At 37.3% G+C, this 24600-nt stretch overlaps 2 protein-coding genes across 7 annotated transcripts in view; one reads left to right on the top strand and one right to left on the bottom strand.

Annotated features, from left to right (window-relative positions):
- cdh23 (cadherin-related 23) overlaps positions 1 to 24600 on the bottom strand; it is a 1363918-nt gene that overhangs the window by 188703 nt on the left and 1150615 nt on the right. The window contains exon 37 of one of the 5 annotated variants that reach the window (XM_039768780.1): positions 4629 to 5043. The exons of the other annotated variants lie outside the window; for them this stretch is intronic. Within the exon in view, the coding sequence (XP_039624714.1) occupies positions 5002 to 5043 (42 nt within the window). The 3' untranslated portion in view covers positions 4629 to 5001. Of the gene's footprint in view, positions 1 to 4628; positions 5044 to 24600 lie in introns of those variants that run through there. 5 annotated transcript variants of the gene reach the window in all.
- vsir (V-set immunoregulatory receptor) overlaps positions 1 to 24600 on the top strand; it is an 88455-nt gene that overhangs the window by 24953 nt on the left and 38902 nt on the right. The window lies entirely within an intron of this gene.

Here is a 24600-nt window from a genome sequence, read left to right as displayed (position 1 = left end):
AATGTGTGACTCGATTTTGGAACAAATCGAGTCATAGGGCCATTCTTTTTAGAAGAGCGTGTTGTTAATGGCGATAGCTATTTAGAAATACTGCAAAATTACTTTATTCCTCAACTTGAACAATTACGACTGACAGAGAATACAATGTTTCAACACGATGGTGCTCCTTGTCACTTTGCTTTGCATGTTAGACAGTTTCTACATGAGAAATTCCCTAACAGATGGATTGGAAGAGGTGGATCATTTTCTTCCATGTTCGCCAGATTTGACTCCATTGGATTTCTTTTTATGGGGACATGTGAAAACTAATGTTTGTTCAACCAAACCTTGATCTTTAGAAGACTTGCAAGCTAGGATAACTGATCTGATTGCTGGCATTACTGAAAATCAGTTTGAAAATGTTTTCCAAGAACTACAGAATCATATTGCTCTTTGTATTAGTAATGATGGTGGACATATTGAAAATTAACAAGAACATTAAAAATGTGTTTCTTCTTTTGAATCCTTTTTACAGATTCTTTCTATCACATATGCTTACAATGTTATAACTATTTTAAATTGCACACAGACTTTATGGACACCCTGTATAAATTACAGTGCAGCACCTTTGTCCAAAATACAGATTTGAACGTTGAAGATGTGAGATTGGATAGTCATGATTTCAATAACAACAACAACAACAACATTTATTTATATAGCACATTTTCATTCAAACAGTAGCTCAAAGTGCTTTACATATTAAAGAATAGAAAAATGAAAGACATAATACAATTCTCAGGTTTTATCTTGTAGCTCTTTTGCCTCGACTCAGTTTTCATTTTGGTGTTTTGACTCTGTTGAATTTGCAATAATGGTGAATCTGGGTGAACAATTCTGCGATTCTTCTTCTTACGATTATGGCTTAAATAACCCTTATATAACCTTCCTTTTGTTTTCAATTTTATATTTTCAGACTTTTGGAAAGATTTATTTTTGTTTTATGATTTTATTCCTGGAAGAATTCCTGGCAACTCCTGGTTTATAGATCTATTTATCTGTCTATCTATCTATCATAGCAGTTGCTCTTAAATGCTCATAGCCAGAAGATCAGCGGTTTGGAGGAAAAGACAGGGGGTGGGTGTCCATGCTGTGAAGCTGCTGGGCCACTTTTGTGTTCTTGTAACCAACATAATAGGTTTTCAATAGAATTGTTGTCACATGACAATAATAGCCATTCCTCTCTCTAACTTTCCACATTTGTACATCTCTTTGTGATAATTTCAGCTCTTGCGTGATTTATAGAATGCTACTTCTCTTATTTGATATACTTATTACACACATACAGTCACCTGCAGTGCATCATATTTTCAGAAGAAAGTGTATTTTAGGTTGACAGACTTTGAGGCCAGAACAAAATCCTGAGTTGTTAACGCACAGGGCCCTTGACTGTGTTAAGACACAATAATGGGGGTCTTATATGAATGAAAAGCAAACCCTAAATCTCTTTTTATCCCCCCACAATGATCAGTATTCAGACTTGTTTTTGACACTTGGCTGTGCCATCTCTGAAGTCGTAAAAGTTAACAATTTCAGGTTGTCATGTAAATGATTTAACCAGCTTTCGCAACAAGCACTCAGAGATACACTTGTCAATATGCCATTTTGATAAATCTGCTAAAGATTGAAGAGGGCAAGAAGCATATTTCTTTCACTTTCATTGTCCGATATAGTAACTGAAAACTGTAGAGTAAGTGATTATTTTTTGCAGATGTGATACTTGCGAACAACCCTTACTGCAAGTCTTCAGAGTGATCTTACACTCCAGGCCTCTGTCACAGAATGTTGTGGTATTCCTCAGCTTTTGCTCAGCACACTCTGGCTTATCAATAAAGCACTTCACATTCAACTGTGTCCTTTTGTTTCCTCCATGATGAGTAACCATGGCCCTGGAAAAATTGAGTTTGTTCATATTGTGGTAAGTAAATTTCCTAAATCAGAGCAGCATAATCTTTTTTTCCCTTGGTGATATTTGCTTCAGAGTGGGTGTAGCTTTTTTTTCAGTCTGTCATTATTTTTTATTATGTTCTTCAAAGAGTTGGAGAATCCAGTCACACTTTTTTTTTAAGTATATCCTCTGTAATTTTGCTGCAATATTTTAAAGTTACAACTGTATTAGTATACCATATTCTGGGATGTTTATGAAAATAATATTAAAATCCTGAGTGATCAGGGTGGTTTAGCTTACTTTTGAGGTTTCTTACGTTTCAATGAAGCTGCTCAAGTCTACTCGCTGCCTGTTTGCTGTTCCACATTGCTGGCATTACAGCTTGCACACACATTCTTCACTGTGAACTGCTATAAAACAGGTTGTGGAGAGAGTGCCCTGGGGTTTTAAATCTGGGTGGAGGTACCCCCTTGCCTTGCATAGCAACTCGGACAGTGCAAGAGGTATTTTTGATTTGGGATAAAAAGCATTCAGTTGTGGAGAGACACTGTAGTGATTTAAATTTCAATGTCAAAGAGTATTTACATCCCAAGAAGTTTGAGATGTTATTCATTGCCATCTCAGAATGAATAAAATTAACAATGGGCATTTTAAAAGCAATTTTGGAAATCTGTAAATCATAGTATCTCCACTTCTAGAATACTTTCCAGTAACTTTTTTGGAAGTCTGGATGTCCATGTTTAGGAACATTGTGCTTCAACAAATGAACAGAATAATTAAAATATGCACAAAGACGACATTTAGGAAGATAGCTATATGAAACACAACAGAGCAGCAGTGTCGGCACAGTATTTAACAGCCTGTCTTATTGATCTGTACAGTGAGAACTTCATTCTAAGTTTCCTCTTATAAAAGCAAACACTTTTGCTGAAGTGATCTCAAATTATGAATGACAGGGTGCATTTAACTGAAATGGGCACTGAAAGAGAATGATCCACATATTGCGCCATTACTTTAAAATGAGTTCAACAAGAACACATGCACACAGATGGAAACTTGCTGAGGGAAATTTTGCACAAATATTATATACAGTTGTTCTTCATACAGAGAGCCATAGATACATGAAATAAATTACCAAGTGGTGTGGTCAACAGTAGGAGTTTATTGACACTCAAAACTCAAGTTGATGTTATTTTGGAGAAATTAGGTGGATAGGATTGGGGAGGTTTGTTGGGCGGAATGGCCTGTCCTAGTCAAAACATTTCTAATGTTCTAATTATATATATGTGTTTACTTGTAGATATCATGACCCACTTTGGGTTTCTTTACCAATTTTTCTCAGTGTTTATGATCTATAGAATATTCTTAATTCTCAAACTAGTCTTCTTTTTCCATATTTTAGGCATCATGTCTAGAAAAATGCCTGCCAGGGTTTATTTACGAACCTCATATTTAATCTCTCCAGAAAAGACTGTATGAGAATCTGAGTGAATAAGATAGTATCAAGTACGCAGTATCTAACTATGTACCACCCCTGACTAGAGCAGATAACATTAATTTAAATCTCTGTACAGGCTTGTGCAATGTGCAAATCTTCTTAAAAGATAAAGAATTTAACTTGGTAATTTAATGAGAAGTAAAGCAAAATCACACATTTTATTGGCTAACTGAACCAATTACAATAAGCAAGCTTTCGAGAAAATGGAGGCCCCTTCTTTAGGCAGTGCTTGCATATTGTAATCTGTTCAGTTAGGTGTCATTTTGCTTGACTTCTGATTGGATCCATAAAGGCTAACACAGGACAACATCCTACTACTTGGTAATTTAGTAACCATTACTGGAGTTGCAAAACCAATCATTCATTCTATGCATTGTTCCTTAAATCTATTTTCAAAATGTATTTAATCCAGTCTCAGGTCATGGGATGCATCACTTAATGGTTTATTTTGTACTAGGCTGACCCGCCTTTTAAGGCGACCGACTTTTAAGTTGACCACTTCTTAAGGCAATTCAATATGTAGATCAATTTGATATTTTATACAAACTCATTAATTTGGTTATATTGCATTTGAGTGGTATTACTTTAATACTCGTAGTTTCTGTTATTTTTGTGATGAAATGTAAACTTTTTTCTATATTGAGGTCGCCCTTTTGAACCCCCCCCTGATATTTACTACGCGGTGAGGCATTTGTAGTCCATCAACATTAATTATTTCCAGAGGCATAATTTTGTCTATTTTTCCAGTGCATCGCACACAAAAGCAAGGGAACGATGGGAGCACCAGAGCTCACATCATGTCGCTTCGTACCGCAAGCTGCAAGTAGTAAGTCTGTGATAAGTGGAATACCGCTACGCTTTCCACTCATGGGACGGAAGGACAATCCCGACCGCTTTTATATAGTAAGAAAGAAGAAGAAGATATTGCACAGTCTGGAGTAGAAAATCATCTTTTACCTGGAAAAACGAAACTACAAATCCCATTGTGCATTGCAAAATGGACGGGGCGTGTGTGAAACTCCGCGCCTGCGTAGCACTCACGGGACGGAAGGACACCCGACCGCTTTTATATAGAAGGATAATTTCACTCTTTGTGAATATAAAAAATAGATGGGGTAGCCCTGTTTACTGGTATACTACAAAAGTATGTTGTGTGGGGAAAACGGATGCAAGCAAGTATAAACTTGGAAGTAGAACACCTGCTGTTATAATATAATGGTAGCTTTCATGTTCATTTTAATTTTCAAATGCTGTTAAGCTTCACAAAGAAGGTTATCAGAGTTGAAGGAATGACTGGAAGAGGAAACATAAGGTGACCAATCTCAAAATCTAAACAAAATTGAGAAGCAAGATCTGTAAAGAGAAAAATGAAAGGAAAAGTCAGAAACCAGGACTCAGGCAAAGCTAATGCACGCATGAAAGTTTTTAATTTTGTATTTGAGTATCCACAAACTCGGATTAGAAGGCTTGTCACAGGTAACTTTTTAACTTGTGTCCATGATGTCAGGACCTCCAAGCCCACACCTTGGCAGCTGGGAGTGCATGCTAACAACAGAACTTACAGAATAGCCCGACTCTATTAGAAAACAATGTTGTGTAAAATAAAGGTCAGAATCAAATTCTGCAAATAAAAAAAGAAATAACAACAAAATAGGCTTAGAAGAACTTATAAAAAATATTAATAATATCAATCATTACATATGAAACATTACTGGTATTTTCTCAGTTCACTGTAGGGGAATTTTGCAAAAAGAAAAGTTGTATAGGGTCTATTTATCAATTATTAGTGGAGAATCAATTCAGAAGACTATAAAACAATCAGATCCCATCACAAAAGTTATGAAAAGCTAGTTAAAAACAATTAGTAATGTCTAACACATGATTTTCCTTACATAAATTGGTGATTTAAAAACAAGTTGAACCTGTCATCTTTGGTATGTGTAGTTATCTCAACAGCAAAATCTAATCAGCTAGTGTTATTTACAATCAATAATATTGAAATATTTCAGAAAGTGAATTACTGATGATTGTGTTTATAGACTCACGTCCTCACACACAAGCAGACAGACATCACTCTAAAAGTAGGCAAAACCTGTTCAGAGAGAGAGAGAGAGCGAGGGAGAGGTTGGGGGCATGCGCTGATAGCACATTGCAGAACCCACCACACAATGAATCTCCTGGACTGGGTCAGGAATGCCTAACCCTGTTGAAGGCTTCACATTGAAATTCTCAATACAGTACATCACAATTCTATCATTTTATCATGTCTAAGTGTTATTTTGTTTAGTGTTTTTGACCTCTTTGGCATTTCCTTTGCTTTCTTTCTTTCTTTCTACAGAGCATATATTGTACACATGATATATAAACTTAAAAGTACAGGATATGGTTGACTGAGGTTAAGGAATTGAATGACTAGAATAAAGCGCACTGCACTGCGACTGTGCTTTGTGTAATAATGATCAAATTGGCCTTAGGTGTTCATGAGAACTGGAAGAGGATCAACGTTCTGAATTGGCATTTAAGATACTTCTCTATTTATTATATATGCTCTTGGTCTACTAATGACGCAGTGCTGTAGGAAAATGATGGCACACTCTTATGTAGTAAAGATCACAATTACAATGTGGTTAGCAGTCCTAGAGCGCTACAGACCTGAGCACTGTGTGTTTTTGGTATGCATGTTCTCCTCAAGACTGCATGAGGTTTCTCTGACTGCTTTAGTTTCCTCTCATATCTCAAGATATGCATGTTGTGTTAATTACTACATTGGCCCTGTGTGTGTGTGTATGTGTGTGACAGTAATTGTACAACTAGGCATGCCATGCAGATTTGGTTCCTGCTTTCCACCTGATGCTTCAAGACAGTTTCTGACTCCATCAGACTGTGTATTGAAATACATGTATTTGGAAAAATGAGAGAGTGAATTAAAATAATGTTACAGTATTTCAGCAGGCAGCATTGTCACCTCACAGCTCTTAGCCACTGATTTAATTTCCGTCTGGAGTTTGGAGTTTGCATATTCTTCCTTGGGTTTCTATGGCTTTCATTCTGAGAATTCTGTTTTCTCATTCAGACCAAAGACATCTAGTCTGTTTCCATTTGAAGTGCTCCAGTGTAGGTGACAATTTGCAATGTGCGGGCCTGACAGTCAAGGGCTGATTTGGACATGGAGACATTACCAGCTGAGACAGTGAACTGGTAGTACAGTGGTTAAGGATGTTGCCACATAACTCGAGGATCCAGGGTTCAGATCCTGGGCTGGGCTTTATCTGTGTGGATTTTGCACATTCTCTTCTTGTCTCTGCTAGGGCAGAGTTGTGGCTCTGAGGCTAGGGATTAGCACCAGTAATTGGAAATATGCTGGTTTGAATCCCATAAATGCTACTCTGTTGGGACCTTGAGCAAGGCCCTTAACCTGCAATTGCTTCGTCCTGTGTGTGATGTTACTCTGCATCCAGCCCTGCAATAAGGTCCACCAACTTGCAAGGAAATCTTGGGACTTGCTGGCAGAATTGGCTCTCCAGCCACCGTAAAAAACACCTCACACTGTTCCAGTGTGGTGGTGAGGTGTCACCCATTGCATGGCTACATTCAGGTTCCAATCCAGGTGGTTTGCTGTGTTGTGGGTGCACGACAGCACTATACCAGCACATGCTCCCAATATCCTCCTCCTCCTCTTCTTGTCAATGTAGGTTTTTCTCCAGGTATTCCAGAGTTCATCACACATCCCAGTGAATTTAGGGTAGTTAAGAAATGTCTGCATGAGTGTGCTCTGTTTTGCTATCCTATTTAGTGTTGATTTCTACCTACCTTGTGCCTGATTGTGATGGGAGTACAACTGAACTATATTAGGTGGTTTGATAATGGATAGAACATTAATTAAGAAAAACTATAAATTGTGCATGGCAATGTAATACAAGATAAGAGAATATGGAACAGGGAGAGATGCAAATCTATTGACATGGTTAGCTTTAGAGATGACTCTCAGACAGGCCATGACACAACTAACCATGATCAAAACTATAAGGCGATGACTTGTCAGTTTTTCCACTGTTAACATTGTGCTAATATTGGAGGCTTTCCATTCGCACTGTTCCATTTTTTTGTTTTCTGCTGAAGGTATTATGCTCTTTATTTTGGTGCTTGTTATAAAGGAACTACCCCATCCAGAACTTCTTCTCAATACTACCAGGATTTACTTTGGCCTGAGGCCACCCTTAATTGTATTAAGTGGGTAGGAAAATAGATGGCTGGTGTTTGGAAGTCAGCTGTATGCACTGTGTTCTTGGTATTTTTAACGTCTTATTGAATTACCTTCTTATCTAAACTTGGACAGTGAAAAGAATTCTTTCTAAAATGGCAGTAAAAAGTATTTACAAAACACCAAGAGATGGTTTCTATCAAACTGATTTTGCTTCTCAAGCTGTGCCTTTTCAGCTAGCAGCACTTTACCCACGCTGAGCAAGTTCTGTAAATTGATATTAATCTGTTTAGGTCATGGAAGGGTCGCTGCCTTGAGCACAAAGCATTATACAGGCAGGCAACAAGTGCCATAAATTCTTTAAAAGCAATAATATACTGTAGCCATATATTAGAAAATCAACAACTCGGAGGCTTTTTCTGTACAAACCAGAACTGACTAATCACAGAGAAGCCAGAAAAGTGGAAAGGAAGCTTTCCTGTAAACACATTTTCTTGGAGTAGCTGTGAGCCCCACCTTAAAACTGACAAACAGTTTGCCTGGAAAAGGAAAAAAAGAAGGGAAAAAAAAGAAATGTGGCCAGCAGACTGTCTCCTTGTGAGCTCATTCAGTCCTGACAGGAAATCTCAATCTCTCAGCAGTCTGCTAACATGGCCTTCCAAAAAGTGGGTGGAATGCAAGCCTTCTCTTCCCAGGCAAGCTGGCCTTTCTGTACTTGTCTGTCATGGAGCTGCCAGGGTGAACATTTCTCATCCTGCAGAGCCACTTAAGCAAATCCAACTGATACAAGCATCATTTCCCCTTAGGTTCATTTCCTACCCGAATAATTGAAAAATGTTTGATTGCCTTGGGCTCAAAGTTTTAATTTCCCTTTTATTGGATTCCAGAAGTATTCGCTAAACTAAAACTAGTGGCCCCTGGAGTGCACCAGCTTTTAGTCCGTGAAAGAGAAAAATCTGTTTCCAGCTTGACATTTACGAGGACTTTCACTCAGCTGGCAGCATGAGATTGTGCAAGTCCATAGTTGTGCAACTGCTGTTGAAACAGCTGCATAAAGATGTGAGTTAGGTTTTGTCTGAACAACAAACAGTTTACATCACTTGGGCTTGGACTGATGGGTGGTAGTGCTGCTGCCTCAGAACTCTACTCCTAAATGTGTGTGCCAGCCTAGGCACTGTCTGTGTGTACTTAGTTTATTCTCCCCGTGTTTGAATGTGATTTATCTAGGTGCTCTGGTTTCCTCTCACTATCTAAAGACATGTAGGTTAGGTGAACTGGTGACACTAAATTGGCCCTAATATGTGTCTGTTGAGTGCATGTGTGTCCACCCTGCAAAGGACTGGAATCCTATCCAGGGTTTGTTCCTGCCTTGTGCCCTGCGCTATCTGGGATAGTCTCCAGGACTTTATGTTACCCTTGTCTGGATTAAGCAGTTTAGAAAATGACATATCATATTACTGTACATCACATGGACTGATGGGTGGCACAGTGGGTAGCATTGCTGCCTCAGAGCTCTACTTCTGGATAGGAGTGCCAACCTGGGCACAGTCTGTATGGAGTTAGCATGTTCTCTTGTATGTGTATGGGTTTCCCTCCCATCTTCTGAAGATGTATATATTTTATTCATTACAGACTCTAAACTGGCCCAGTATGAGTGAGTGTAATTGTCCCACAACCTGGACTGGAGGCATTCTGTCCAAAGCTGATTCCTGCTGAAGTGGATAAGCATGTTACAAGATAGATGGATTACGCTACCTTAATTCGGTATTTAAAAAAACAAGAAGAGCTGGATGTCAGATGTGCCTTGATCTAATGATTAGTTGCCATTTAGAGATGTGCTGATGATACTGCGGTATAAATATCAAAAATAAAGGCCTTATACACCAATATTGTCATTGGCACAGAGAACATTGAAAATCTAACTTAATTGTGCTGCTAATCAACATACAACATGTTGCCATAATCCAGTGCCATGATTAGTGTGGATTAGAAGCACCTTATCCCCAAACCGCTGTCTTCCTCAACCGAAAAAATCTCTGAGCGTATTTGCCACCAACAGACAAACAAAATAAGGAAATTTATATTATACATCTTAGGGTGTACAACTCTTGCATTTTTGTATAACATGAGGATCTGTATTTAAACATCTAATACTTTTTTGGAATTCAGACTGCACTTAATATCTCAGACCTGCAGTAGATAATAAAATTTAAAAAGTTTGAATACATGCTTTCCAGAATACAGACTCTTTTCTTACATTCCTCTATGTCTAATCATCTTTATCTTGACATTAAAATAATTTCTGAAATGAAATGTACAAATTCGTTGATATTTTCATTCCTAGCGTGCAGTCTTACTGCTGTCAGTGCACTTACGTCTGGATGTCTAATCTGTATTGACCATTTAAAGAATGAAATGCTGCCGCTCCTTCCTCGATTAGAATCAGGCAGCAGTGGAATACAACAGCTGCAACTATTTCCTACCTCCCTTTCTCTCACTTCTCAGTGACTTGAGTTTCATTAGCTGTAGCTGCTAAGCTTAATTTAACACAAAATGTCTATCCCAGCAGCACTGGTTGGAAGGCATTCATCTGCCTTGGATTTCATGCCAGTAAAACAAGATTAATGCCTATCAAACTTAATGTCTGTTCTGAGAATGGAGCCTGGGCTGTGCCCTTGGCTTATCGCTTAATAGACAGCTTACCTCTGTTGCTTGGCGATATGAACCAAGCTTCAGCCAGGTGATAACATGGGTAACGGAAACATAAGTGGGAAATCTCCTAATTCTTTTAAACACTATGCCTTGGCAAAAGCCATTTTTATCATGTCTATGTATTATTTTGTTTAGAGTTTTTGACCTCTTTGCCATTTTATCTAGTGACTTCAACATACTTACATTTATTTTCCTGCTTCTGGTTTATCCCCGCTGTTTGTTTTTTGAGTTTTGGACTAATAGAATGTATATTTTATTTTTCACCTACAAATCCTCATGCCAGAAGGTCTTGGGTCTGTTTTTCACTCTCATTACTCAGCCTAAAATGCCAGTCTGCAGTTCATGCTGAACAAGTCACCATCTCTAAATGCATAGACGAGTAGAGCGTGCCTCATATATACATAGTTTATACAGGTTAGTAAAGTCATCTATTGCTGTAGAAAGTTGTCGCCGTTGCATTGAGGCTTAACCATCTTATTGTACACAGAGTTGCCTCTTTCTCTATGTACTCTGGCTCCACTTTCTTCTTCAAAAAAGTACTTGCCCAATCTCACTTCCTGATTTTGAGTCTGTTGAGCCTATGGAGTCGAGATGGCTTTAAACCTTGTATTCGGAATCATCTATAGCCTTTCCCTGGAAATACTTCAGGGCTCAGGAATGGCCCTACTTTTGCAACAGAGACACAGAGATAGTGCCCCTTCTAGCATGCTCTGGTGTTCCTACATAACTCAATTTTTAATAACACTTAATGGGCAATGTCAGTAGGGCAGCCTTCTTCCAATCTAATAGGCTGTATGCATGCTGTAGTGCTGATGTACTTCAAATGAAATCTCACACAGCTCAATCATTTCCATTGTCCATACTGTAGTTGTGATTTTTGTTTAGTGGCAAAAATGTCAGAGAAAAAGAAGTTTCAACATACAGATACCTCTACAGCTAAACATTGTTGTGTACCTTTATGTCGGGCTTCCAGTAAATTCAACAAGGTGCTTAGTTTTCATGCATTTCCCTCTGATGTGGAAACTCAATCTAAATGGATTGTCGCTATCTGGAGAGAGAGCTTTACAGTTAGTGTCCATACCCAAGGTTGTAGCTGCCATTTTAAAAGAGTGGATTTTCACAAGCCAGGGTTTAAGACAGGTCAGTACTGTTGATGAAGGGAGTGGTCCCTGTGTTGTTTGAGTGGAGTAATTTCTGTGTTCCACTTTCAAGACTGGGGGTTTTGGAGAGGAGAAACTGACTGACAGAGGACGATACCCCAGGCGAGGAGGATGATAAAATCCTCAAGGACCACACATGACTACACTTCGGCTCCAGATCCAGCAGTTGTCGACCTAGCATTTGATGAAAACATGTCTCTCATTGAGGATATCTATCCTCCAGGTGAGGAAACAAATTGAGACCTTTCAATGAAGCAGCGGTTTGGCATTCACCGTTTTGCTGGCTCAGACAGAGACATTCGCTTTTACAAGGTAAGATGTCCAGCAGACTCATGTTATTTCTACTGTAGTATTGGAGCTTAGCACCACAATGGATGGATTCTCTGCACATGGCTCTTTGAGGTGGCTTGCTATCCTCAAAAAGACTGCTTGTCTTTTACCACACTAGTTGGAAAAGCATGTGTGACTGTGCCGAGTTACCGTTTTTGTAGGTGCTCCTGCTATTGATGATGTAATGCCAGCTCATTCTTTTGGTGACTTAACCCTGGCTGACATAACTTGTCCAGGGCCGTTGCAATATTAAACTTACATACATATTCACCTGCCGCTGGAGTAAAGTTTAATAACTAATTATTGAAACTGTTTTTTTTTAAAGAAGTCTAATGTAATCACATATTTGTCCTAAGTAAATTCATAGTAGACACAAGTTTTTAATACTTTTGGATCTTACCAGTCAGAGATTTAAATAAATTTCCTTACATTTTTCAAACTGCAGTATTTAGAATTGCTTTATAGACAGCATTATTTTGCTCAAAGATGAATAATGCAACATAAATCCTGTTATGTTCTTTTAATCTTTTAATCTGTTCCTATCCATAAAGAAACTGGCAATCCCAATAGATCTCTTTTGTACCAAATTCTGACTCAGTAAATATGATGAAACACGCAGTGTGCTTCCATCACTTATTGTCACTTGAAGTTTTATAGCCTGGCATTCAGATTTTAATCTCTCTTAATGCCGAGCAAAGACTGTGGTGAGAAGTGAGATCCATGTCTTCAAACTCCCTAACAGTTTTTAAGATACAATGGTTTCTTTCTTTCTTTCTTTCTTTCTTTCTTTCTTTTTCTTTCTAATAAACAGCATAAATTATATACCTAATAGATACTTGAGTGGAAACTAACATCTCATCACAGTATTACTTGCACTTTAGTATTATGTCTCTGAATATCATGTCAAGACATATTATTGGCAATATTTTGATGCTTGGCTTCAAGGCTTCAGTAGATTTGGCCTCTCTTTTTTCACTGTAAACTGACATTTAGCTGTGGACACAAATACAAGGTGGTAGTGTTGGAGGTATGGGGCCTTTTAGAAAATAACGGGCAGGTTACCTTAGTCTCATTTCTATGCATGCTGCTGTACTGCTGTTCCTCTTATCAGTATGGGGCCCTGCACATGAGCAGTATGTAATTATTCAAGCTATACAACCCACATGGCCTTGATTGCTAGGAAAGTTCTTCTGTTGCGTTTGCATTAAAGTCTGAACTGATAACTGCATTTCCTATGTAAGAAAAGTAGCTAGTCGGAAATACTTAGAATATTGCTGTCTGCTATTAACATAAAATGTTTGTAAGAGAACTGTGTTAGTATGCTTACCCAAGGGCAAGGAAACCACTTTACCTCAGTTTGCCGGTCATTTATGGTACTTACTACAAGTACAGTGAACCCATAGGGGTTTGTTTTCCAGCATGATCATTTTGCTGGAGTTTCTGTTCTCTCTTTTTCCATTACAAACATCCCTTTGGTGTTAACTGTGTATTTGAAGTGTGCCAATTTTGAATATCCTATTTTAATGTACTGTTTGGTGGTTTATGTCTTGTAATAATTAGAAGAGCACCATATCTACTATATAATAAAACACCAAGGTCTCTGCGTCCAGTCCCTCAGAGCAATCTGGTTGGTCAGTTTGGCTTTGATGACGTTACAGAAAGCGTAAGTGTAAGTGCTGGATGCATGAGGAAGACTAAGGGCACATGCTCAGAGAGTGAGTCGTGTAAAACCAGACAGGAGGGGAGAAAGGGGTCTCGAAAATAATGACAGAGTCTGAGAAGCAGGGTTTTCTGGAACATGTTTAAGAAAAGGAACGTCAGTAAAGAGAGGTTCACACATACGCAAATACTGAAGGTGCATGTAGTAGGGCAAGAGACTGCAAATATTTTTAAATTATTCTATTATCTGTCTTTGACACATACTGTGGCTAGTATAAAATAATTATTTTAACTTACTGAGAATTGTTTTTTTATTTTCTAATAAATCTCTTTTTATAACCTGCTACACAAAGGGTTTGAATAAACTTTAACTGCATTTAGTATAAGGGAGTAAGAGAAGGATTGTGATAGGATGTCAGAGTGAATAATTAGAGTAGTTAATGGCAATTAAAAGTAGAAGGTTTTTAGTAGCAAACGTTACAATACAATATAATAGTGTCTTGGCATCTCACTGGTTCTAAAGGAGACTGAGCAGGCACCTTTATGTTAGAATATACGGTGAGTGGTACTGACCAACATAGAGGTTGTAATTTTCTGTATTATGAAAGCCAAAAAGTTCTTTTTAGTGGGGAAATAAACAACGTTATAAAGATTTAGATGAGAACAGGCCATTCAGCCCAAAAAAGCTTGTCAGTCCTGTCCACTTAATTCACTTAATTAATTGAGTTTTGAAGGTCCTTATAGTACTGCTTTCTGTCACACTATTTGGTAGCTTATTCCAACTGATTATGGTTCCCTATGTGAAGATAAACTTCCTAACATTTGTGCAAGATTTACTCTTAACAGGATTCTGTGTGCCCGTGTTCTTGTTGAAATGTTGATGTGTGAGGTCATTCAGTAAAGTGGTCCAGTGTTGTGAATACTTACTTACATTGAATTGATTTTTATGGGTATTTTATTAATGTAAGGTCTTTGATGGATTATAACAGCGTTTTAAAGAATTCAATCTGACGTTCCTGTAAATGCTTATAAAATGTTAAATGAGGTCTAGTGCTTTCTCGCTCTCTCCTTATGTCTCACAACGTTCCCAGGACTGAGTTATAAAATTCTTTCATAGCTACCTGCTGATTTGGATAACACTGTTCTTTGCCAGCTCTCCGTCCTGGAAATACCTATGATATTTTTCTTCATCCTCAACAATGTGCCTAAAGCTGAATTTCAGCGACAGTCATCCTGTTTTGACAGGATCTGTAGTCCTTAATAATAATTTGTGAATCTTTGCACAGAAAGCTTTTCAGATCTACTGCAGTAATAGGACTACTTTCTCTAAATAGAGCTGTATTTTACTGTTTTGCTATACTGTATTGTATGCTGTGAAAAAGTTGCAGTTTCTGTTTACACCAAAGTTTAGAAAATGAGTGAAAAAAGTACATCAGAATAGCCCAGGTTAGTGATCATGTTAGTTAAAAGTTCAGCATCAGTACAGTAAACATATACTGTACTACATGGTGATATTGTTGCATTTACTTTATTGGTGACAAACCGCAGATTGACTAACCTTCATAAATGACGACAGATTGACTAAACGTCATAAATGGACTGTATTTTCACACAGCATTTAGTACAATGACAAACTATACTGCTTGTCCAAAGAATAGAATAATCTGAAATTCAGGTTGCTCTGTAGCACTGTTTGTGCAATCACAAAGTCATTAAATGTGTTACAGGGAAGAATCGCAGCATATTATGAATGTCAAAAATGAATCTTTCACCTTGGTGTGAGTGATTGTCAAGTACAATTTAACAATATTTAATATGACTTTACCAGACAACAAGTGTCCGTGAGATAACATAGAGGCCAAATGTACAGTAAGACATACTGCAGCCTAATCATTAAAATGCACCACACATCCGAGGTATGTGAGAAACCTGCAGTGAGGCAAAGTTTCACAGAAATTACTGTCAAAAGCCTGTGGTAAATCTATATGCCCAAGAAGACCAGCAGAATTCATAGTCTCTTTGCAATAAAGTGGTAAGCACAAGTAACTCAATAGTAAAGATATAACCATAACAGGGAGTAATGTTCACATGACATTTTTATGTTTTAGTGTTTTATTTCAGATAGTAACACAGGAACACAGTGTGCATGTTGACTAAAAAAGGGCAAAATATACAATAGCCCACAAGGCAACTATAAAAGTCAGATTGCTTCTCATGGACCCAAAAACACTTGCTAAAACCACAAAGACTGCAGAAGTTCATGATATATCCTCAGAAGAAGGAAGTTACTATTGTAATGCTTGAATGTAGACCACAGTGCCATCAATTAACATGTGATTGTAACAAAATTATGAGCGAGAAGGTCTATGTCACTGTTTGGCTGAGGGGCATCAATCACATTGATGACAAACTGGCTGTTTTGTTTAGAAACAATTAAAGGAATTCAAGACCGATTATCAAATATCAAAGTCAAAGTCAAAGTGAACTTTATTGTCATCTCAACCATATACAAGTATACAGATAGACGAAATTGCGAAGCTCAGGGTCCACAGTGTAACAACATGATGTGCAAATAGTAAATTAAAAATAGAATAAAAATTTTAAAATTTATAATTAAAACACAAACAAACAAGACAAGACATTGTGCAAAGATAGGACAAATATTCAGCTGTTTCCTTAATACCCTACAGAAGACCTGTAAAACTGAGGTTTTGGACATACTGGTAGATATTGCTAAATCTGTGACCGACTAGTGAAGTTACTAGTGAAGACTCCTTTGATTCCATCTAGAAGGATATAGCTGTTGAGGTACCTGGCCAAAAAAATTTTTTTTTAACAATTTGACAAGCTTAAGAGTGTAACCTACAGGAGTTTGGAGATCCTTGTCTCTTAATGACATATGCCTAATAGATGAGATACAAATAATGAGATATAAATGAAAATCTTATGAATAAAACTTGTGTTAATGTGTGATTCTTTTGGTCATAATTAACTTCCTGGCTCTTGTTTTTCGATTTTTGTTTAGCGATTTAAATGATTGATCGGCTTGACTTTTGGACTAATTTAGACTTGTTCTCTGACTACATTTCATCTTCTGGTCTTTATCGTTAAAAACCTTTATTGTTTCATTTTGAGTAAGTACACAAGTTACATGAAGCCTTCTCTGCTAAGATAAGTGAATACTAAAGATGCTCCGATCAGGTTTTTTAGAAGTCATATTGATAACCTGTTTTATGTTAACAGAATTGGCCAATTCTGATACTGATTTGTGCTTTTTATCCTTTTTCTCACTAAGCTCCTGCATAAGCAGCCATATAAATGCCTTATGATCTAAATTAAAATGGTATTTTCATAATTACCACAGGTTCACGGACTTATCTGTTCATTATTTAATAACAAAATACAATTCTGTAGGCCTATTGTTCAGTGATGATGAAAAAATACTAAAGTAATTAAAATCCCCTAAAAGCATACTTTTTTAAATTAATTAAACCTGCACATAAAATATGTATCAATAATACACATGCCATTGAAGAAAATAAAATTTCTTGTCATAATCACAAGCTACAAACCTTTATCAAGAAGATATAAGGCCAACATGCCTTAAGTTTACACATAAATTCTCATTTTACATTACACCGCCATTTTGTTTTGTTGTTGGCACCGCCACTTTGTGTACTTTTTTATGTTGGTTATTGTCATGGTAACCTTTCACAAAAGGACCTGGGGATGTGCCAAATGATGTCATCAGAGCAACCGTAAAAAAGTTTGGCATGTACAATATTATTATTACTAATTAAAATTTGGATAAACTACTAGTCATGTTTTGGTTTACAATTATAGATAATATTTATTTGGTATTTCAAAATTTTATTCTGGCTTTAAGACTTCAACTTTTGGTTAATGCTTAGGCTTTCATGACAGTACTATTAGACTTCCTAATTAAGACTGGCCCAATATTTGACCATGCTTATCTCCCAGTCCTATCTTATAAAAATATTGCTATCTCTATTTCTCTGTCTAGAGTTTTTATAGTTTTTAATATACTGTATATTTTGTGTTTAATATTATTTTTGAATATTTTCTGGAATAGCAGTATTCAACCTTATTGATTTGTGGACTGACAGAAGACTGAGAAGATCAGGGGAGGTGGAAAATAAAATAAACTTACTGTATTTATTCTGTATCGTAATTTGTTCAACAAATGCCAGAAGTGGAAATACATATGTGCCAGTACTCTTGTTTAAAGTCTGATTTTTTAATAGACCTGAGATAGTAACTTCCAGGTTTATTAAGATTAGATCAGAGAGTGGGGTTTGCTCTGGTCGTTTCAAGCCTCAAGATTTACTTACATTAAATCAGAGAGTGGGTCCGGTTTTCAGAATTCCAGATATACTGTACAAACCTGAAATTGGCTGGGTCTCCTTTGGAGTTTTGAGTATGCAGATATTTTATAATTCAGTCGGATGGAGGGGAGTAGGAGCGCATTGTCCCCTTGGAATTTCGAGTGTCCAGATATATTACTGTTCGATCAGAGAATGGGTAGGTGAAGGGGTTCCGCTTTGGAGTTTTGAGTGTCCAGATATATATTATGATTTAATAGGAGAGTAAAGGAGGGAGTTTGCCACTCTTGGCGTTTTGAGCAACCAGACAGAATATGACATCATTTTTCATGTAGAATGTTATCTGAAAAATGTTCACATTGGTTAAAAACATGACCCATTTTTGCTGACCTGAAAAATACTCTATGGACTGGGAACAGTTCCAGTCCACAGATCAGCGGTTGGGAAACACTGCTCTAGAACTGTGGTTCTCAAGTTCAGTCCTGGCAGTCCCCCCATCTCATTCCATTGAGTTTCTTCATTAATTGGACCTCTATGTTAATTAAGCAAGATGTTACTTTCCAGTTGGTGTTGTTTGTGTCAGTTCAGAAATTTTAAAACTGGTAATTTATTTTTCTGAAGGAAGAAGACATTTACTATATTGTTGCATAGAAATTCTTTTTAGCTTTTTAGTATTTCAATCTTTTTAATTTTCTGGTTATTTATAATATTGTTTACTAATAAAAATTCAAATGGGCGATTAACACTTCAGCAGCTAATGCTGTTTGCCTTGGAGCAAACTCCACAGAGAAAGAACATTAAAAAAGAAAACAATAGAGTTCAGCATCAAAGGTATGGTGATAAATACAAATATTTAAAAATGTCTTATAAGTTTAAATATAACGCTAATGCATTTCTCCATATGCAATATAACATAAGAAAGAAAAAGGACTGGTGATTAAGCACTGAGATTAATCAAAGTAAAACAAATGTCAAACTGATTGTGAAAGTGATTAGAACAAAACCTGCAGCCAAAGGACTGAGCTTGAGAACCACTGCTTTAGAAGGAACTCTGCTGCACGTATTGTACATATAGTATCTTGTATGTAAACGTCTACACATGGAAGTGTGTGTGTCTGTCAGGCCTGGAAGTGAGATACAAAAGTGAGGCCAGCACATCGGCAAAATGAAACATCCAAAGAGAGACTCACTCACTTAGTGGCTAATACAGAAGTGTGGTGAGCACCTCGGTAAAACTGTATCCCTTTTACTTTTCCTCCCGCTGCTAATACACAAGCGAGGCGAGCACGCTGGCAAAAGGAAACCTCCGAAGAAAGACAGTCACTTAGCCGCTAATGCACAAACGGTGCAAGCACATCGGCTACACGAATCCACCGAGGAGAGAGATGCCCAAAGTAGTTCGTTTCAATTACCTGACATCTCTACATTTCAATTTTTTTCTGCCGATTTCAATAGTTTCTAGGACCCCAGACTTTTTGCAGCATGAGCTTACATAGCTAGTACAGTATAAACACACAGATAGCATAGCAGCTGGCACTGCTGCCTAACAGCTCCATATTTCTGGGTTCAAATCCTGCACTGATCTCTGTCTGCTTTTGGTTTGAGGGTTCTCCATATGTGTGTATGTTGGGGTTTTTCCTCTGGGATATTACAGTTTCTAGAGAGATACTTGTTAGGATGAATAAATTGGCCTTTTGTAAGTAAGTGGCATCCCACCCAAAGAAATTATCTATCTTAATCCTTTGCACCAGGAACAATAGTTTGGTATTTTGTTGTAATTAAATTGTTTCCTCTCTTGCTCTCAATGCTACAAACTTAGGCTTTGGTCTCTTCAACCCTAAACAAGATTAAAATGGATGGAATGATGGAGTGACATAAAATGACATGTAGTTTATAGCTATGTATGGTGTAAAGATTGTGTCATCTAGTTTTTACATACTGACATGAATGCAGTTTCCTTTGCCACAGCTCCTCAAGTCAAGTGGCATGTTATGCAGATAGCATCCATTTCTCACAGATTCTCGCCTGTGCAGGCTCTTATTCGAAATGCAGTTAAATAAATGACATGTGCACTAACAACAGCAGAAGGTGACTGTGCAATGCCAGGTCCTTCAGTTTTTTTTTGAAAACCTGCCAGACAGGAAATAGTAAAGCAAGACCTCAAACCTAAACCTTTGCATCGTGAACGGGTTTGCCACTTGGGTGTCATGTGGCCTGTGTTCTGATGAAACCTGTTTTATACCCTCTCATAGTGAAATGAATCAGCATTTCTGTGCTGCAGCTCCTTGTCATTGTGAAAAGAGCCCCGGTGCCCCATGTTTTTTTGTCATGTGTGCCGTGTGTCTGCAGTGTGTTATTGTGGATCATACACCACACCCTTCATCATCATCTGTGAATAAGTCTTGTTATTGAAATGAACTTTTAGCCCAGAAGGGAACTTGAAAAAAAATAACTTGACCACGAAGTGTGAAAACTTCCTGAAACTCAGTGGTGTATTTTTTCTTTTTTTTTTTCTCGCCTGTTCTTTTAGCTATGAAGTACGAAAATGATTAAAAACAAAGCAGAATGACCTAAATTGTAAATGCCTTGGCAGTGTTAGCAGGTGAAGTAAGAGCAGGAAATATACATTTTTCAATTCTGCACTCTGCATGAGAACCTGCTTCACTGCGTGGTGTGCATATTGCCTACATATTTTTCTTTAAACGAAACAGCATTATAAATGAGCAAGTCAGCTTTAATTTGGGAATGCAGCCTTACTTCTGGTAAAAGGGATTGTCCCTTTATGAAAATGCTAGATGAGGCAGCAGTGAAGCCTACACATGTACACAGCCTGCAGACTTCAGAGAGACACTTGAATGGTGCAATCAATAACATCAGAAGACTTTTCAAACGTGGGACTCCACATCCACTTCAGAAGCACTCTGTGCCTTAATTAAGTACTGTGAAGCATGAAGCCTCTGAGCTCGCAAATACAGTTTCTCTCATTTAGACCATGATGAGCTCACCTGACTTCACCAGCTGCAAGCCAGTTTGCCAAGGAGACACGTGATGTTCTGATTTTTGGCCTTATATCTGTCAAGACTGACGTGCTCTTCTTGTAAAGACTGGACTTCTACTAGTGTGAGGTAGGGTGTTTCATGGGTAAGTCTGGAGTGTCTGAACAGAGCAGTGATCAATAAACATTTGTCTAAGAAATATGCACACAAAGCAAATGGACTTGTCACAAGTAAGCAAAAGTGAATCAAAACCAAACGTCAAAAACAGTTTTGAAAACCAGTTGTCCTCAAAAACATTCCTCACCTAAATAAAAGATCATTCTTTTCAAGATTCACTCTTAAATAAGATGGCTGGCATGACATCATGCACCTGGTTGTGCTCAATCTAGGTAATGCATGGCGTCTTATCGACCAAACTAAAAATGGCAGAACTAATGATGTCATCATCATCATGCAACACCAAGTTAGTAAAATAATAAAACACAAATAATAAAATCAAAAAAGAAGATAGAAATATTCTGTCAATATCCGTAAAGCATTCCGTCAATATCCATAAAGCAACTTGCTTGATCAAGTGACAAGGGCTAAAGGCTTTTCTATCAGAAAACAATGTGCCAGTCCTTGTCATAGCTCATCCCTGGTCTCACATTCTGGAGTGCCAATTACCCTATTACACAAGTACCTGGAAAGATAAAAAACTGACGCAAACAGAAGAAGAACACCGTGCCCTGAGATTTGAACCTATCAACCATAGGAGCCTGCAGTTCATCACACAATCTTCACTGACGGGCATTTATTGTAAAACTAAATGCAGTATATTATCAATAACACACAAATATGCTTCCAGAAGTAGTCAAAATTGCTTTTAGTCAAGCTTGAGCGAGGTAAGATCAAGTGAAACCAGCAATAAAGCTAGTGTACTTCTCTGTACAGTTCAAAAAAGCAAGAGCCGTGACTGAACCATCTCTCCTGCAAACTTGGCAGATTCACTTTACATTAGAACAATCTAGACAAGAACAGGCCATTCAGCCCAACAAAGCTCGCCAGTCCTATCCACTTATTTCTTCCAAAAAAACATTGTCAAGTTTTGAAAGTCCCTAAAGTCTTACTGTCTACCACACTACTTGGTAGCTTATTCCAAGTGTCTATCGTTCTTTGTGTAAAGAAAAACTTCCTAATGTTTGTGCGAAATTTACCCGTAACAAGTTTCCAACTGTGTCCATATGTTACATTTACATTTCAATATATGGTATATTTATTTTCTTCTTTTTGATGCATGAATCTAAATAGCACCCATTATTTTGTGGAATGATCTCACGTCACTTTGGACTCTTGCATGTTGGACTACCTTCTACTTTGTCTAGATTGTTGAAATTTAATTTTGTTTGTTTGTATTTTTTTTTTTTTGCATTGTCTTGGATGTCTTCACACTTTGCATCTATGGAAGCTTTCCTATTGATGCTAAGTTCAAATCTAGAAGGAAGATTCTCAATGATTAAAAAATTATGGCTTAGTTCAATAGAGATGCAGGTTTGTAAGCCAACTCATCTGAATTTATGGTTTTACCCTAATATGAAATGTCGCCTAATTGACCCACCCACGTTTGCAGTACAGTTGTGATGCCTGATTCCTCTGCCATTTGATTGGATTTTTAAAATTTAAATTTTAAATTTTAAATTTAGTTTGTATATTTATGCTGTTTGTTACTTAACCCACATTGAGTGTAGTCATTGTGTGTAGAAAAACTTGTAATAGAGAACCACAATAACAAAATTCCTGATGCTGTGGGCTTCAAAGGAGACCCAGCTTGAATGACAGGAAACAATATCAAAACATCCTTAAATAAACCTGAAATTACGTCTAATGTCACATAATTCAAACATCACGTATCCAATTGTAGGCAGTCATTTTCAAGGCAGGGATCAACCTTGACTGTGCACGGTCTTGTAGGCTCACGCTAATTTAAAAAGGGCTGGTTTAAGATTACCAAGAAACCTAACATGTATCTTAATGAGGCTATAGGAAATCCCTGTAACTATCCCTACTTTCACATTTAAGATGACCAAAACTTACATATATTTTATGAACCTTGCCCAACTTGTCAAAGTTGTGCTGCTGTATAGATAGGTCTTTTAATTGTGCTTATTCCAAGTGTGGTTCATGCACTATGTCATTTCAGAAACGGATAGTTGACAGTTACTTGCTTGATGTAATCACAGGTCTCAAAGTTCCAGATCTTGTGATCTTATATCCTAGCACTATTCAGGGGTGGACTTAACCATCATCATAATTTGCCTAGTACACATTTAGTTGTAGTGTTAATAAAGAGCTGGAATGATGGTGGTTGGTTATAATACCATTTGCATTTGGCTCTTGTAGCATTCTGAGTATTTAGGAAGGTGGGGTTCTCCACCACATACTATGTTATAGTTAACTCTTTAACTCCATTGTTTTGGACCTACCAGTGGAACCGAGCAATTATGCAATTTAAAAAAAAAAAACTATAAATAAATTACAGTGTTTTGCCATTACAATGCAGAATTACATACTTCAATACCATGTTGCAATGTTTTCCTTTTATCCTCAAAGATGGCCAATTGGGCGTATCAGAGCCAAACGTGACCTTGACCCCTTCCGCAATGGCTTTCCTGAACATCCTGATTTAAACGTATACAATTTGATGGTCAGACTATCAGCAACTAAAGGAGAAGGGTGTTTCAACCACAGTCCATTTTTTATATTTTAGAATTTTGATGTTAGTGTTGTAATTTGGACACACACTATAATCTCTTTACCAACTATATAATCTCTGACAGTAAGATCAAAATGATACAGTGCCATTGGTCTTCAATAATGGATATGTACTGTATGCTATGGACACTTATTTGAAAACAGTAAAAGCAGAGAAAAAAAAATTTTTGTACTGCTTTAAAACAGTGAAACTTAGCCACATTACTTGCAAATATTTTTTCTGTGTGTTCCTGACATATTCACTGACTCTTTTATAGTGTTTGGAAGTTTATTACAACACCTATGTAGTAGTAGGGTGTTGTACCATTTTAGTCATTGTGGATTCAATGAGAAGTCAAGCAAAATGACACCCTTTATTGGGTAACTAAAAAGATTACAATATGCAGTCTTTCAAGGCCACTAGTTTGTAATCTGTTTGTTATCTGTAATTACATCTTGCTTGAAGTTGCCTCGAAAGCTTGCATATTGTAATCGTTTTACTTAGTCAATAAAAGGTGTCATTTTGCTTGAATTACCATTGCTTCCAACACCAATGAAAATAAGATTAACATTCAAGGTGCAATTTTTGGTAAAATCGTTACTGCATTTTGCAACTAATTCTGCTGCAATTTACAACATAGCTATGTTCTCAAGGTGTTAAAATTCTAAAAGAGAAATGTCTGGTCTTTATTTGGAGGGCTAGAACATGCATATCGAATTAAGGATGATGAAGTTATAGCCAGTTAAATGAAAGTAGTAGAAAACGGACAAAGATTAGGCAGAGTTTAAAGGGTTTTTACTTCATTTGTTCAACTTTACAGTTCTTCCTATCCAACAGACTAGTCACAATATAATGCTGAGCTCGTCTTTTAGCTATTGTGAGGCATGAGTTAAGATATTAGGTGATTTATGTTTTATCTGATGAAAAACACTTCTTTTACACAAACATATGAGCTATTAGAATGATCTAGTTATCCAGTATGATGGATGCTAGGGAGCAGGAGCTTGTCCCTGTGTCTTTGGCTACAGAGCAGACCCAATCACATC

The sequence above is a fragment of the Polypterus senegalus genome, chromosome 1 (genome assembly GCF_016835505.1).
Source record: "Polypterus senegalus isolate Bchr_013 chromosome 1, ASM1683550v1, whole genome shotgun sequence".
NCBI lineage: Eukaryota > Metazoa > Chordata > Cladistia > Polypteriformes > Polypteridae > Polypterus > Polypterus senegalus.
This window is presented reverse-complemented; position numbering and strand designations above follow the sequence as displayed.